We start from the raw sequence: 16340 nt of genomic DNA on the forward strand, positions 1-16340 counted from the left end.
TCCAAATTTTCATGAAATTATTTAACTTAAACATTAACGCTAACCTAAAGTTTAACACAATGATAAGATATTCTGAGATTTTAATTATTTAATAAAATGTCATACATCAAATTAACATAATTACAACACATTGTGAATATAAAGAATTTTATAAACAATAATTTGAAGTTTAGGTTAACTCAACTTTACATGATTAATAATATTATATTTCAAAAGGAAAATCAGTAAAGCAAAAGAAAGATGACAGGAAAGGAAAAACGGTACTCAAAGGAGAAGTTAAACGAGGCAGTTGAGGAAGTAAAAGAGGGAGCAAATTTAAGAAAAACAGCAAGACATTAACCCTCACAACCCTCATCTTAATTCGGCCCTGACAGTGTGGTGTCGTCTGCCGCTTCCCAGAAGAATCACACTCAGTCAGGGATTTTTCTCTCAGAAGAAAAGACTTTATATTAAGGAAAACAAAGCCGAGAGTTCCTTGCAAGGAGATCTCTCGAATGTTATTTGGTATCTCCTTATATACACTATATGGGGCGGTTCCACATAGTCAAACTTTTCCTTTATGCTCACAATTTTAATACCTCCCTAGAGAGGAGAGGCCCTCTGCTTGATTTATTCTAAAGAAAGGCCCTGTATGTATGTCTGACCATATGTTTCTCATCAGTTTTGTACATTCCAGCACGTAGGCAACTTTCTATTAGATTTTAGACCTATAAGATTTGAATAGAATAATAACTTGCAGCAAAAATGGCTAGATTCACATTGATTATATACTTGATTAATTAAAATCTTACTAATAAAAATCTTCCACATATTCTCCCCTTTGAGACTTAATAAGTCTCACATTTGATTATTCTTATCCAGAGTGCTACTCCATAATCCAGTCATATTAGTTACACTACCTAGTGACTAAATAAGTCACATTGTATTATCACCAGTGATTAGATTATGAGATTCCACTCTGAGGGATTACTGGACCAAACATCTCACTCCTTTTTTGACCAGGAGCGAGTAAAAGATCCAGCCTCCCTAATTCCTTTTTCTAATAGTACACAATGTTATAAGCGTGAGCGTGTAATTGGTTCAGCACTTGCCTGTGGTTATCACAGTTATGTATAAAAGACATAAAATACATACATTACATCAATATTTGAATATCACAAGATTATAAAAGTTGATCTTCAGTTCAGATACCTTATGTATCGTAGAGAGCCTCCCTGGGCCAAAGTTCAACTGGCACTTATATCCAGGGTATGGTTCACCCTTAGACATCTTCCTCATCCTCAGAGTCAATAGAACTATTGTCAAAAGTTTGCTCATTTAAGTTCAGTTTGTTTAGCCATCCTTCATAATATTCCTCCAGACTCCTTTCAATGATCCTTTGTTGATTATTCGGGACTTTTATCACTTCCATTTGCTTAACAGTAGCATAGACGATTAATGATCTTAATAAAGGTAATACACAGCAAAATAATAATCCTCCTATTAATATGGCAACTCCTAAAAACATTCCTAGTTTAACAAACCATGCTCCCCATGCTCCAAATTTCACATCAATCCAATCCCAAATGTGTTGGTCTCTTCCGGCATTTGCTGTAATTTCATTTTTTTATTTTTGTCATAACTTCACTGAAAGCTCCTCCAGGGGCGGTGTTATTTGGAATAAATGTACAACATTGATCTCCAAACATAACACAAACTCCTCTCTTGTCTGCCAAGAGCCAATTAAGAGCCTGTCTGTTTTGTCATGTCATTCTGCTTGTTGCATGCACTTGGTCGCCTAATAAGGTTAAGGCCTCATCAGTATAATTAATGAATCTTTGTTGATTATAATAGATATAATTTATCCACTCTGTATTTTTGTTTGGTGTGACTCAAAACCTCCTTTTATTTCATTTCTTGCCTTGAATTTATTAGGAATTCCTCTTGGTTGTCCAATTGAGTCTAAATATACATTGGGGTCTGGCTCGTATCCTCTTTTAGTTCTATTGTCTTCCTTGTTTGTGCTCTGTTCTGTTCCCCATTGTGCCATGCTAACTTCTTGAAGTAACCGTACTCTTACACATATACCTTTCCATCCAACTGGTAAAGAAGACAATAATATTTCACTTCCACAGATCCAAAAGAAATCTGCTATTATTAATGATTGGTCTTCATCAATTTCTATTGGAGGTAAGGCTATAGTTAGATTTTCACATTTTTCAGGTGCTATCTTACTTCCTTTAGTTGTTCCGAATGCTAAAAGTTCTGGAGCTATAGAAGGAACTCCTGATTTCCAAGAATTTTTCTTATCTATATACCAAATAATAGCACATCTTCCTTTGAATTTACCCACATCTTGGGTTCCTTTAGGTTTATGGAAACACTCATATTCTTGTTTATAATCTATGCTATACCATTTTGGAATCTCTACTTTCTGTTTTTACATTTTTATATTTTGACCGATATCCTAAAAATCCTAGGCATTCAGCAATACAATATGGCCTGGTAAAATCTGTTAAATGACAAAAGGTTCTCCCAAATTGGGCACATTTTTGGTAGTCATATGGATCTGGTATGGCTACTACTTTGTTTAATGGAGATTTGGAGCACAGCAAGCAATTTTCTTTTCCTGTTTCTTTAGCTGTAAAGGCTGCCCATTTATACCATTCATTGTTTTGGGCTGTATCCCATAATGCATCAATTTGACTTACGTCTTCATCACCTTGAACATCATAATCAATGTCTCTACGATTTTTGATTAGCATTGGTTCTGTTGAGTTGATCACATTGTCACTTTTGTTCAAAGGTTGTAAAGTCAATTGAAGGGAAGTCAGGTTGCTTTCTATCGGTTGAGTTTGAGTCTGCATTATGAGATTCATTAGGCATAGAATGGTCTTCAGACATGTTGTCAGACTTATTCTCTGTCCTCTCCAGTTTGTCTGACAGGAGGAAAGAGCTCTCGTCAGTTTGCACTTCATCATGTGTCTCTGATTCTTCCTCATTGCTCTCTCCTGTATTGTCTGGTTGTCTGCTTTCCTTTCTTTCTGCCTTTCCTGTGGGAACTCTAGTACAGTGGTTTAGATGATACCAGGTTGTGCTTCCCTCCACTTGGACTGCTGTTGGAGTAGCTCTCACCACTGTGTAGGGTCCTTCTCTCCTGGGCTCATTCCATTTTCTCCGGAATACCCTCAGATAAACTTGGTCCCCTGGAACAACTGGACAGGCCGTCTCCGATTCCTCACTGGGCTCTTTTCTTTTTTCCTGTAAATAGATAGCTTTATGTATGGCAGTTAGTTTCTTCATATAAGAGCGAAGTTCCATTTGTAATTGTTCTAGAGGCGGTCCTTTATAGGGACCTCTACAATATGGCACAGGCATGGGTCGACCCGTAAGCATTTCATGCGGTGTTACGTGAGTGTTCCTGTTAGTTTGCATGCGATAGCTCATTAGTGCAAGCGGTAATGCATCAATCCAATTAAGTTTAGTACTTTCACATATTTTGTTTATTTTGGCCTTGATAACTCCATTAACCCTCTCCACTAACCCTTGTGACTGAGGTCTATAAACGCATCCTAGTCTCTGTTTTATTCTTAATTGTTGCAACACTTGTTTCACAGTTTTTTGTATGAATGCCGACCCATTATCTGAACTTATTTCTGATGGAATTCCAAATCTAGGAATTACCTCTCTCGTTAGAAATTTAATTACCGTTCCTGCTCCTGTATTGCTCCAGGCGGTGAGTAAAACTGCTTCAAATATCTTTGCCTCCTTCTTAGTGCGTCCCCTCCCATGCTGGATTTAGCACAGGTATTGATTTTATGTTCTGGTTTGAGACTCAAACATGCTTCTCACCGCTGGAGTTTTTTTTTAAGCTCTAGTGAAGTGCAGTCAGAGATTTTACTGCTTCAGAATCTCTGTACTTTAGACAAGTCCAGTCTCTGTGAAACCAACCTCTTTTCTCCATTCACTTTGTATGTGCTTTATAGTGTGGATCATGGAGGAGAGATCAGGATTACAGAAGGACCACGAAAATGTACGTCTACACACACACACACACACACACACACACACACACATACACACAGATTTAAATTAAAATGTTAATTAAAATGTTTTCCAAAAAAAAGGTTTTACAAAGGAGGACATACCCAAAATATGGTTAAGTAGGTACACACACGCACACAAAATAATGTCTTATTGTGTCACATAAATGTCTGTTTCTGTCTTCAGGGGTCTGTTTTCTCACACTGGATCCAAACACAGCAAACACTCAACTCTCAAGCTGCTCTCGCTCCAGTTACTCATTCATACACAATGATATATAGACTCGTCTCTCTGTGAAGTCCATCATCAGGAGAATAGGAGTGTATGTGGATTACAGTGCAGGATCTCTGTCCTTCTACAGCGTCTCTGACACAATGAGCCTCATCCACACAGTCCAGACCACATTCACTCAGACGCTCTATCCTGGGTTTAGGATTGGTTATAAATCATCAGTGAAAATGTGTTGATGAATCAGAATAGATTAACGAGAGATTCTACCCATAATGCTTCGAGCTGCAATGTAAATCAGTAACAGTGAGATATTAGAGTCTCTTCATCACATTAAAACTGCAGCTGAACTGCTGTTTCTGAAGTAACATGTCAGAATAAATCCTCATATAGACAGTAAGATTAGTGTATTTTGAGTCCTGTTGACTGACAATGTGTTTTTGTGCTTTACTTATCCTACATTTGTGTTAGTTTGTTTTTATTTTTATTGTTGCAAACTGCATTGCATGCCACCTGAACCCAGCCTCAATAGAGTGATCCCTAATCAGAACAAATGGACATCTGAAAAGGGGGGAAAATAAAATACATGTGTATAATACTTAAGCTATGTAACACAATGTAACATCAACATTTTAACTTGATGTCTTGTTTTTATGCTTTCCAACTCTAAATAAAATGACATTTACCTGTCAAAAGATTCATGACTTCTTTGCATTTTATTTTTAACAACATCAGTTTTACACAGAATTTCTATGAACAACAAATTATGTCATTTAAATCAATAAAATGAATCCAGACACTCCAAACATATAGTAAAAGTAGCCAAAACAATAGAATTGTTTAATGAATGGCCCAAACTTGTGATGATAATCCTCTATATGGAGAAGGGATCAGCACAAAAGAATCACTGAGTCAAAACTGACAGGGCTCATTTCCCACGGTTTCAAGTAATGACATTATTAACAATGCTTTTGGGAAATACACCTAAGGGCTCGCAAAATGTCTAAATCCCAATCATTCTTCAGGTTTTGGTAGCCCAAAATGAATTTAACTAGCTAGAAATAAAAAAAAACATAGGCTGAACGTTACTGTGGACAAATCAGCATGATCAGCAAAAACTAGTAGCATATCGGGATGTAATGATTCAATAAGCTTACAATGTGATAAAATTCACAATACAGATAACACCATGCAATTTTCTTATAATATATATGTACAAAATCAGATTTAAGACTAATTCTAAATGAAAATGTGTCCTTTTATTATTTCTCAGACAAAATGTTTCATATTTCTTTGTGAAATTGAAATGTTAAATAGATGCTAAATACATGTTATTTGGATTGTATAATTAAATAAATTGAAGCAAAAACAGAATGGCCCGATTTTAGCTTTGTGAATGAAATACAAATGTTACTCTCTGACAGAAGGTGCCACTAATGTAACATCAGGTATTTAAAGGCTGCTACCCCTTTAAGACCTAATGCATGGATCCAATATACAGTAGGTGGACAACCAGAATGGGTAATACCACCGCATGTACCCCGCCACAGGGCCACAGCGTTAACTGCAAGTCAGTCGCATGTTAAAATCATTAGTGAAACTACCGCCAGGTGGCGCAAAGGGGCGGATTGCTAACTGAATGTAATTGTAAAATGTTGGTTTGTTAATAGAAATGAAAGGAGGAAGTAAAACAACAATAAATCATAATGTAACATTGTAACGTCCTTATTAATCAACCTCAGTCCTGATCAAAACTACCAAATGTTACAGTTTTTCTCAAATGCTAAAACACAAAAGTGAATCCTCTAGTCTGAACCAAATGACCAGTTGTCTAAACATTTACTAAATCTAGCCATCATTTTCCAATATCATAAACACATTTCACATGAACACACAATTCACAAAACACAATCCTCCATTCTCATAAATCTTAACACATTTTATTTTACTAAAACAAGAGTTGCAAAAGAACTCTGCTCATATTCTCAAATGAAAGCTCATGTGATGCAAAATGCTTGCCACAGTCAGCAATATTTGAACACAATGAACACACCTGGCATCATTCATTGCACACAAGAACTCAAAATTGAAGACACTTGTTGCTAATGCTGTGTCCATATGTATAAAAGCAAGTTCACAGTGCACAGTTTGCTGAAGATTCCAAACAAACACAATGGATGAAGGCAGGAATTTGAGTCAAAGGAGGGAGAAGAGCTGGCCATGGAAGAAGAAGAGCAGGCCAACGAGGAAGAGGAGAAGGTCCAGGAGGGAGAGCAAGACAACCTTGCCCCATCATTCCGGACGATATGAGAGCAACAGTCATTGATCATGTCATTGTCCATGGCATGAAGCAGGACTACGAGTCCGTCCAAAACTGAGTAGGTTCACCGTGGCCACCATTATCAGGGCATTCAGACAACACAACAGGTGTTGTACTCCATTGCTTTCTTTGTCGCAATACAATTTTACAAGCCTGTGAAAGTAGTCTATTGGTTTCAAATCAGTTGTTCCTGTATTGTAAAACATGTCAATTGACAAAACATGTTTCTTTCTTTAGAGTTGAAAGAATGCCACATAGAGGTGGGAGGGTTGCCATATTTACAGCGGCACAAGAAACCCTCATTGTGGATATGGTTCGTGAGAACAACCTCATCAGACTCCGGGAGATCCGAGACAAAGTCATTGCCGATAATGTCAACTTTGAGAGCATTGATGTCAGTTTGGCCACAATAGACCGAGTTCTCCGGTGCCAAAAGATGCGGACGAAACAGGTCTATAGGGTTCCCTTTGAGTGCAACTCTGTGCAACACAAAGACTTACGTTACGAGTATGTGCAAGTAAGTATACATACAATGTACGCTTCCACAAAACAAACCAAATCAGAGAGTGGTTAACCACCAACAGTAAAGACTTTTTAAACATCTGTCTGCCACACTACTCCCCTTTCCTGAACCCTATAGAGGAGTTCTTATCATCGTGGAGGTGAAAGGTTTATGACAGACAACCATACACTAGAGAGAACCTCCTAAGGGCAATGGAGCTGGCCTGTGTTGACATCCCAGTGGAGGCCTGGCAAGAGACAATATAGCCTGTGATGTGGATGAGGTGATGTGGCCTGATGCAGCTCAGTGATTGTGGTGTGAATAATGTAAATAAAAAAAACTTCACACCCTGATCATGTTTTCAAGAGTACTGTTGTGTGCAATAGATTATTTTTTGCATTGAGTTGTGTTAGAGTAGTGTACATGCAGAATTTACTATAGATTTATACTCTTCATATGAAACTCACAAATCTAAATGACTAATCCTCTGCAGAGATCTAAGAACATCCATTACTGTAAAGTTTCTAAAAATATGCATTGGCAGTTATGAAACAAAGAACCTTCCCACAAATTGAGCATTGTGTTTTCAATTGTTTTTCTGTAGTGTGTAATGATGTGTATAGTGTTTACATTTTTGAAAGCTTCAAGCTGCTCTTTTGGTGTGAAAGTTTGAGTTTTGAAGTGAGAAGGTGTGGTTGTGTTTATGTAACTTTAGAAAAGGGTGTTGTGTTTAGACATTGGGGAACATGGAGGAAACGTTTGTGAAATCTGTTTTAGCATTTGAGAACAACTGTAATAAAAAATAAAAAAAATCAAGATTTCAACTCTTTAAATGCCAAGTTCATAAATGATGTCACTGATTTGGTAAAAAAAAAAAAAAAAAAAAAGAGTTATTTTCAAGTAATTGTGGCTTGTTATTTTATTTTATTTATTTTTTTTACCTTTTATCAGTCTTGGGCATGTCAAAGATTAGTAAGAATATTGGCTTTGATCCATTTTTTTATTTTTCTTCAGCATTAATTGTTCGTGGCCGTTTCTGCCCCATTGACTTCCATTGTAACGACATTTCTGGATTGCAAAGCCATGACACCATAAAATAATGCATTCTTGATGGTTTGTGGTTTTCCCTGTTGGGAAGAGGTACATTTTTGTATTTTTTACAGTTGATCACTAGGTGGCACCATTAACCCTTTAGATTTTTTTTAAAAAGACGCACAAAATAAAACACTCAAAAACAAATGGCTTACACTCAGGACCAAGCTAGCCTCAATGAACATGACTACAGTATGGACGGGATACGTGAGGAATGTTTTGATGAATGTCTTGAAGAAGACATGCAGATGGCAAAACCACTGAGTGACCACACTTCGTTACCAAGTCCAAATCCCAAAAAACTGAAGAGGAGAGATTAATCAAAAGTAAGCATGGAAAGCATATACGATGCTATTCACACTCTGTCACAAAGATTTGAGGAAAGTTTTTTTATTTTTCTTATTATTCTTATTTTTCTTACTCAAATTATTCGTATTGTATTTTTCTAGTGCTCAAATAAATCACTTTTATGATGTCTAAGTTTCTGTCTAGTGTTTTATAACTGAAAAAAACTATGCAGTGGTATTTTTACAGACTAAATATTTTGTAGACGCCTTCAGTACTATTGGGAAATATATTTTCTTATATTTGGGGGGTGGGGGGGGGGGTGGCGTCTAGACATAGTCTGAGAAAAATATTTGCAGGAGTCTAATTTTTCATGATATCTTATTCAGATTTGAAATAGAAACTCATGAGACGTGGCTTTCAACCCAATCCTTTTCTAGATTGCTCCAGGACTCATTTCATGTATTTTTATATCAAATAAAAACATATTTAAGTGTGGTAAAAAAAAATTCAAGGCTCTTCAGGTTCTATAACTTTAAATATTTTTAAGCATTATCAAATCTGGTTGATAAAAAGTAAAGCCCAAAGGGTCTTCTTTCCAAGTATATTGTTATCACCTCTGGGACTGTTACTGTGAATGTCAAAGTTGTAATCTATGACAGATTGTTAATTCCTGCCTTATCCTATTTTTTAAGCACATTCAAGAGCATGTATTTTGTTTCATTCATAAGTGTATTGTTTTTAGTTCTTTAAATGTTCGAGGTTTAAAGAATAACATTAAGCGTAAGGCCATTTTTTATTTTGTAAGGAAGTTAAAGCCAACCTTATTTTGATACAAGAGACACATCCTAACAAGGTAGATGAAAAATTCCGGAAGCAACAATGGGGAGACAATATTTTGTATTCACATGGAACTTCTCATTCTGCAGGTGTGATGATTTTATTTTTTAGGTTTGTTGGGAAAATTATTGATTATAAAAGTTATGAAGTAGGTCACTGGCTAATGGTTGTGATGGAAGTATTTGATTTTAAAATGATTTTGATTAATGTATATGGGTACAACAACAGGTCTCTCAATGGAAATATGATGTTAAAGGAACACTCCCGACTTTTTGGGACTTAAGCTTATTCACAGTATCCTCCAGCTAATCTCTCCGCCCAAGTAGCCACTCCACCCAAGTAACGTTAGCTGTGCTCCTACGCCTAGTGAGAATATAGTTCCCAGTATTTATACAATTAAAAATGGTCTCTGTCTCATATAGCCTTGTTATTTGTACACGCTGAAAATGTTTGCATTATTTTGTCACTTATTGGGATTACTATGCTACCATTATCCATTTACATCGAGTCTTTGTGCTAAGCTAGGCTAGCAGTGGGTGCGTCAAATAACACTTACAGAACGCACAGAAATGAAAAAGGTATGTATGGACTTATCTAACTCTGGGGGATACTGTGAATAAGGTAAAGTCCCAAAAAGTCGGAGTGTTTCTTTAAAGTTAACTCAAGCAATCAAGGAATGTGTGAGTGAAACTTATGCTATGGATAGCATAATAATAGGAGGTGACTTTAATATAGCACCTAATTCTTGGCTTGACAGAAACCCTCCAAAGGGGTTACAACCAGAATATAATGACATGTTAAATAATTTTTGTTTGTTCAATAACCTGGTAGATTATTGGAGAGTGACACACCCCAACACAATGCAATTTACATGGATCAGCCCAGAAGATGCTAATTTATGTTCAAGGTTAGAAAATTGGCTTGTGTCTCCAAATATTACTAATCTTACACTAAAATATGATATTCAATTTCGGACCATTGTCTTATTGGGATGTCACTTTCAATAGTCAAACAATAAACAAAAATCGAACAATATTTGGAAATTTAATAATTCCTTGTTGCTGAACGAAGAATTCTGTAGCCAGTTTAGAATAATATGTCTTGAAACTAATGCCACGGATTTGTCAGATATAAGTAAATGGGAGTGCTTTAAATTTCGAGTAAAGCAACAAGCTATTGAAACTGGAAAGAAAATTGCTGACTACCGTAAACTTAAACAAAAGGAAATAGTTGAAAAGAAACGTTTATTATGTGGAAAACCTAACATTACTGTAGAAGAGACACAAGGGTTACACATGCTTCAGAAACAATTAGATGTTATATACTTGGAGAAGGCAAAAGATGCCTTTGTAAGATCAAAAGCCAAATGGATGGAGCAGGGGGAAAAAAACTTTTTTTTTAAGCCTTGAAAAACGGAGACAGACTAAAAAATGTATAACAAAATTAAATCAAAATGGAAATATTATTCAAGACACAAATAAAATAACAGAGGAAGTATATCAATTCTATAGCAACTTATATAAGAAAAAAATTCAGAGTGACGATTGTGATGCCTTTCTGAAAAGTGTAAACGAAAATGTAATAAAACTAACAGATGAAGACAAATTTTCACTAGAAAGAGATGTAACATTAACAGAAATGAAAACAAATCAAAAACAGTAAATCACCAAGCACTGATCGTTTATCTACAGAATTCTTTAATACTTTTTGGACAGATATTAAAAATGTATTATTTAATGCGTATCTTGATTGCATAAAAAAATGGTCAGTTATCCCCTACAATGAAAACTGGTCTGATAACCTTGTTGTCCAAACCCAAAAAAGACTTATTACTATTAGATAATTGGAGACCTATTACTCTACTTTACAATGATTATAAATTACTAACTTTGGTATATGCTATATAAAAATAAATAGACAAATTTCAGTAAGCTTTTATTAAAGGTAGACACATTTATAACAATGTGAGACTAATTATGGACGTTAGATTACAAGAGCCTTATTAATACAAAAAGCCTAATATAGTTTATTGATTTTTTTCAAGGCATTTGATTCTATTGAACATGACTTTTTACTGAAATCGCTCCAACTTTTTGGATTTGGCAACAACTTTTGAAAGGTAATCAGAAGGTTTTATGACCAAATATATAGTTATATTTTACTGCAATCAGACATCACCCCAAGAATCAATGTCTCTTGTGGAATAAGACAAGGGTGCCCAATTACACCAAAATTATTCATTCTCTGTACGCAACTTCTGGCCTATTTTATAGTAAATAATAAAGACCTTGAAGGTCTGTTGTTGACGGCTGTACTACGTTTGAGCTCCGTCACTATATTCTTTTCATTTACTATTTTTAACTTAAAAATCAATTTTATACATCATTGTTTCCGTTTATATAACGCGTGAATATATCCTCTATTGTATTCTACAACAAAAACAATCAGAGCGCCTCGCTATCACTAGTTTTATTTTGATCTCCCGGGTCCGCTATTAGCTTTTAGCCAGTTAGCATCAGCAAGCGTGGTTGCTGCTAACTGCGCTTACATTGCTAATACTCTATTCTCACACATTACCACTGCTGTACTCACTGTTACTTGCTTTAATGGCGGATGAATGTCTCCACTCTGTGCAGCTCGAGCTCGAGGCCGTGGGGAAGCAGATTCGCGACCTGGAACAGAAGCAGGCCCAGCTGAGAGAGCGGAGAGCCGCGCTGGAATCATCCCGGGCTGACGCTCACAAGTCCGGGGTAAGTATACAGCGTACTGTTAACAGTCCCACCACGTCTACTCCGTGTGTTTCTCTGCGCAGGCCCGGTGCACCCAGGACACGATCTTCCCAGATGTCCTTCACTGCGACGCCGGGACACCACGGACCCTGGGTGCATCCACAGCGGAGGACGCGAGCTGGGTCCCGGGCGACTACTTCTCCCCCTCCTGCCTTCGAGATCTCCATCCAGAACCGCTTCGCTCCCCTCCGCGAGACAGGACGCGACGCAGTGATCATCGGAGACTCCATCGTCCGACACGTAAGTGCTACGTTAGCTGAAGGTAAAGTGCACACTCATTGTTTGCCTGGTGCTCGTGTTCTCGATGTTTCTGCGCAGATACCCGCGATCCTAAAGGACGGCGAGAGCCCCAGAGCGGTCGTGCTTCACGCCGGAGTTAACGACACCACGCTGCGGCAGACGGAGACGCTGAAGAGGGACTTCAGGAGCCTGATCGAGACGGTTCGCAGCACGACGCCCGCGGCGACGATCGTCGTGTCAGGACCACTGCCCACGTATCGACGAGGACGCGAAAGGTTCAGTAGACTTTTTGCTTTAAATGAATGGTTGTTGTCATGGTGTAAAGAACAGAAACTGCTATTTGTTAATAACTGGAATCTTTTCTGGGAGCGTCCTAGACTGTTTCGCGCTGATGGATTACACCCCAGCAAAATTGGAGCGGAGCTTCTCTCTGACAACATCTCCAGGACACTTCGCTCCATGTGACTAGTAAGACAATTCTCAAATAACCATTATGATGAGTTTTGTTCTAACCGCTTAAATGCTAAAGGTACTTGCGCTGTAAAACCTATTAAGACTGTGTCTGTTCCCCGAATAGTGAGGTCAAAATATAAATATAATGTAGGATCTAGAAAAAATCTTATCGTTATTAAACCAGAAAAATGTAAAGTAAATGAACAAAAACAATTTTTAAAGTTTGGGCTCATAAATATTAGATCACTCGCACCAAAAGCAGTTATTGTAAATGAAATGATCACCGATAATAGTTTTGATTTACTCTGCTTGACTGAAACCTGGCTAAAACCAAATGATTATTTTGGTCTAAATGAGTCTACTCCACCAAACTACTGTTATAAGCATGAGCCCCGTCAGACTGGTCAACAATATATAGTGATATTCTCAATGTTACCCAGAAAACAGGATACAGGTTTAACTCTTTTGAAATACTTCTGCTAAATGTTACTCTGTCAGACATGCAAAAGAAATCTAATGTATCTCTTGCTCTGGCTACTGTGTATAGACCACCAGGGCTGTATACAGAATTCCTAAAAGAATTTGCAGATTTCCTCTCAGACCTTCTAGTTACAGTTGATAAGGCGCTAATCATGGGAGATTTTAATATTCACGTTGATAATGCAAATGATACATTAGGACTTGCGTTTACTGACCTAATAAACTCTTTTGGAGTCAAGCAAAATGTCACCGGGCCCACTCATCATTTTAATCATACACTAGATTTAATTATATCGCATGGACTCGATCTTACTGCTATAGATATCGTACCTCAAAGTGATGATATTACAGACCATTTCCTTGTATCGTGCATGCTGTGTATAACTGATATTAACTATATGTCGCAGCGTTACCGTCTGGGCTGAACTATTGTTCCAGCCACCAAAGAAAGATTCGCAAATAACCTGCCTGATCTATCTCAACTGCTAATTATACCCAAAAATACACATGAATTAGACGAAATTATTGACAACATGGGCACTATTTTCTCTAATACATTAGAAGCTGTTGCCCCAATCAAATTGAAAAAAGTTAGAGAAAAACGTACTGTACCATGGTATAACAGTAATACTCACTCTCTCAAGAAAGTAACTCGTAGTCTTGAACGCAAATGGAGAAAAACTAACTTAGAAGTTTTTAGAATTGCATGGAAAAACAGTATGTCCAGCTATAGACAGGCTCTAAAAACTGCTAGGGCAGAGCATATACACAAACTCATTGAAAATAACCAAAACAATCCAAGGTTTTTATTTAGCACAGTGGCTAAGTTAACAAATTACCAGACGCCACCTGATTCAAATATTCCACCAACGTTAAATAGTAATGACTTTATGAATTTCTTCACTGATAAAATAGATAACATTAGAAATACAATAGCGAATGTAGATTCTACAGCGTATAACACTTCAGTTTCATCCATCGCACCCAAAGATAAACTGCAGTGCTTTACAACCATAGGACAGGAAGAGCTAAATAAACTTATCACTGTATCTAAACCAACAACATGTTTATTAGATCCTGTACCCTCTAAATTACTGAAAGAGCTGTTACCTGTAGCAGAAGAACCGCTTCTCAATATCATAAACTCGTCGTTAACTTTAGGACACGTCCCAAAACCATTCAAGCTGGCGGTTATCAAGCCTCTTATTAAGAAACCAAAACTAGATCCTAGTGTACTGGCAAATTATAGGCCTATTTCAAATCTTCCATTTATGTCTAAAATTTTAGAGAAAGTTGTGTCTGCTCAATTGAGCACCTTCCTGCATAAAAATGATCTGTATGAAGAATTTCAGTCAGGTTTCAGGCCCCACCATAGCACAGAAACTGCACTTGTTAAAATTACAAATGACCTGCTCCTTGCGTCAGACCAAGGCTGCATCTCATTTCTAGTCTTACTTGATCTTAGTGCTGCGTTCGACACCATAGATCATGACATACTCATAGATCGATTACAAAACTATACAGGTATTCAAGGGCAGGCTCTAAGATGGTTTAGATCCTACCTGTCCGATCTCTACCATTTTGTTTACTTAAATGGGGAGTCATCTCATTTATCATCAGTAAAATATGGAGTGCCACAAGGATCCGTCCTAGGTCCCCTTCTATTTTCAATATACATGTTGCCCCTTGGTAATATTATTAGAAAATACGGAATTAGCTTCCACTGTTATGCTGATGATACTCAGCTATATATCTCAACGAGACCAGATGAAACTTCCCAATTATCTAAGCTAACAGAGTGTGTTAAAAATGTAAAAGATTGGATGACACACAATTTTCTCCAATTAAATTCGGATAAGACAGAGATACTAATTATTGGACCAAAAAACACTACACAGAATCTTGTAGATTACAATCTGCAACTAGACGGATGTACTGTTACTTCCTCTACAGTCAGAAATCTGGGTGTTATACTAGACAGCAATTTGTCTTTTGAAAATCATATTTCCCATGTTACAAAAACTGCATTCTTCCATCTTAGAAACATTGCCAAGCTACGAAACATGTTATCTGTTTCTGATGCAGAAAAGCTAGTTCATGCATTCATGACCTCTAGACTGGACTATTGTAATGCACTTCTAGGTGGTTGTCCTGCTTCGTCAATAAACAAGCTACAGGTAGTCCAAAATGCAGCAGCTAGAGTCCTTACCAGGTCAAGAAAATATGATCATATTACCCCAATTTTACAGTCTCTGCACTGGCTACCTATTAAGTTCCGTATCAGTTACAAATTATCATTACTTACCTATAAGGCCCTAAATGGTTTAGCTCCAGCGTACCTAACTAGCCTTCTACCACATTACAACCCATCACGCTCCCTAAGGTCACAAAACGCTGGACTTTTGGTCGTTCCTAGGATAGCAAAGTCCACTAAAGGAGGTAGAGCTTTCTCACATTTGGCTCCCAAACTCTGGAATAGCCTTCCTGATAATGTTCGGGGTTCAGACACACTCTCTCTGTTTAAATCTAGATTAAAAACACATCTCTTTCGCCAAGCATTCGAATAATGTATCTTTTTAACTGTGAGTGTAGTTGCATCTGTTCAAAGGTGCATTTTTATTCATTAACTTGGGTTAAACTAATTTTACTTTGTTGGATCAGCAGCTATGCTAATGATGTCTGTATTTTGTTTCTATGTTTTGCCACAGGATTTACATCCCGTGGTAACTAGGATTTACACAAGCTCCAGTCTGGATCCAGAACACCTGAGAAGAGATGATGCTGACCCTCAGAGGACCCCAGATGATGCTACCTTGAATCAACAAACAGAACTAACAATTATTGCTAAATGCGTGACTGAATCATATAATAACTTAATTAATAATATTGATAGTTCATCGTCTAGCTGACTACGTCTTATATTATTATTATTATTATTATTATTTTTTCTAAAATCCTGTTAAATGTGCACAAACTACTAGCTACTACTAAATATTGTAGAAACATAATTTTCTGTAAAGTTGCTTTGTAACGATTTATTTTGTAAAAAGCGCTATACAAATAAACTTGAATTGAATTGAATTGAAGG

General features: G+C 37.0%; 1 protein-coding gene across 2 annotated transcripts; it reads left to right on the plus strand.

Moving 5' to 3' along the window:
- The first annotated feature begins 11659 nt into the window (after nucleotides 1-11659).
- On the plus strand, nucleotides 11660-16164 carry LOC127956171 (uncharacterized). Of its 2 annotated transcripts, none has more exons than XM_052553931.1 (2): nucleotides 11660-12787; nucleotides 15961-16164. In XM_052553931.1, the coding sequence occupies exon 1, from the start codon at nucleotides 11897-11899 to the stop codon at nucleotides 12782-12784; it is 888 nt and encodes a 295-aa protein (XP_052409891.1). In that variant the 5' UTR covers nucleotides 11660-11896; the 3' UTR covers nucleotides 12785-12787; nucleotides 15961-16164. The 2 variants fall into 2 exon arrangements, with proteins under 2 accessions (XP_052409891.1, XP_052409892.1); XM_052553932.1 differs by having other exon boundaries at nucleotides 15984-16164.
- The last annotated feature ends 176 nt before the right edge of the window (nucleotides 16165-16340 follow it).

The sequence above is a fragment of the Carassius gibelio genome, chromosome B4 (assembly GCF_023724105.1).
Source record: "Carassius gibelio isolate Cgi1373 ecotype wild population from Czech Republic chromosome B4, carGib1.2-hapl.c, whole genome shotgun sequence".
Classification (NCBI taxonomy): domain Eukaryota; kingdom Metazoa; phylum Chordata; class Actinopteri; order Cypriniformes; family Cyprinidae; genus Carassius; species Carassius gibelio.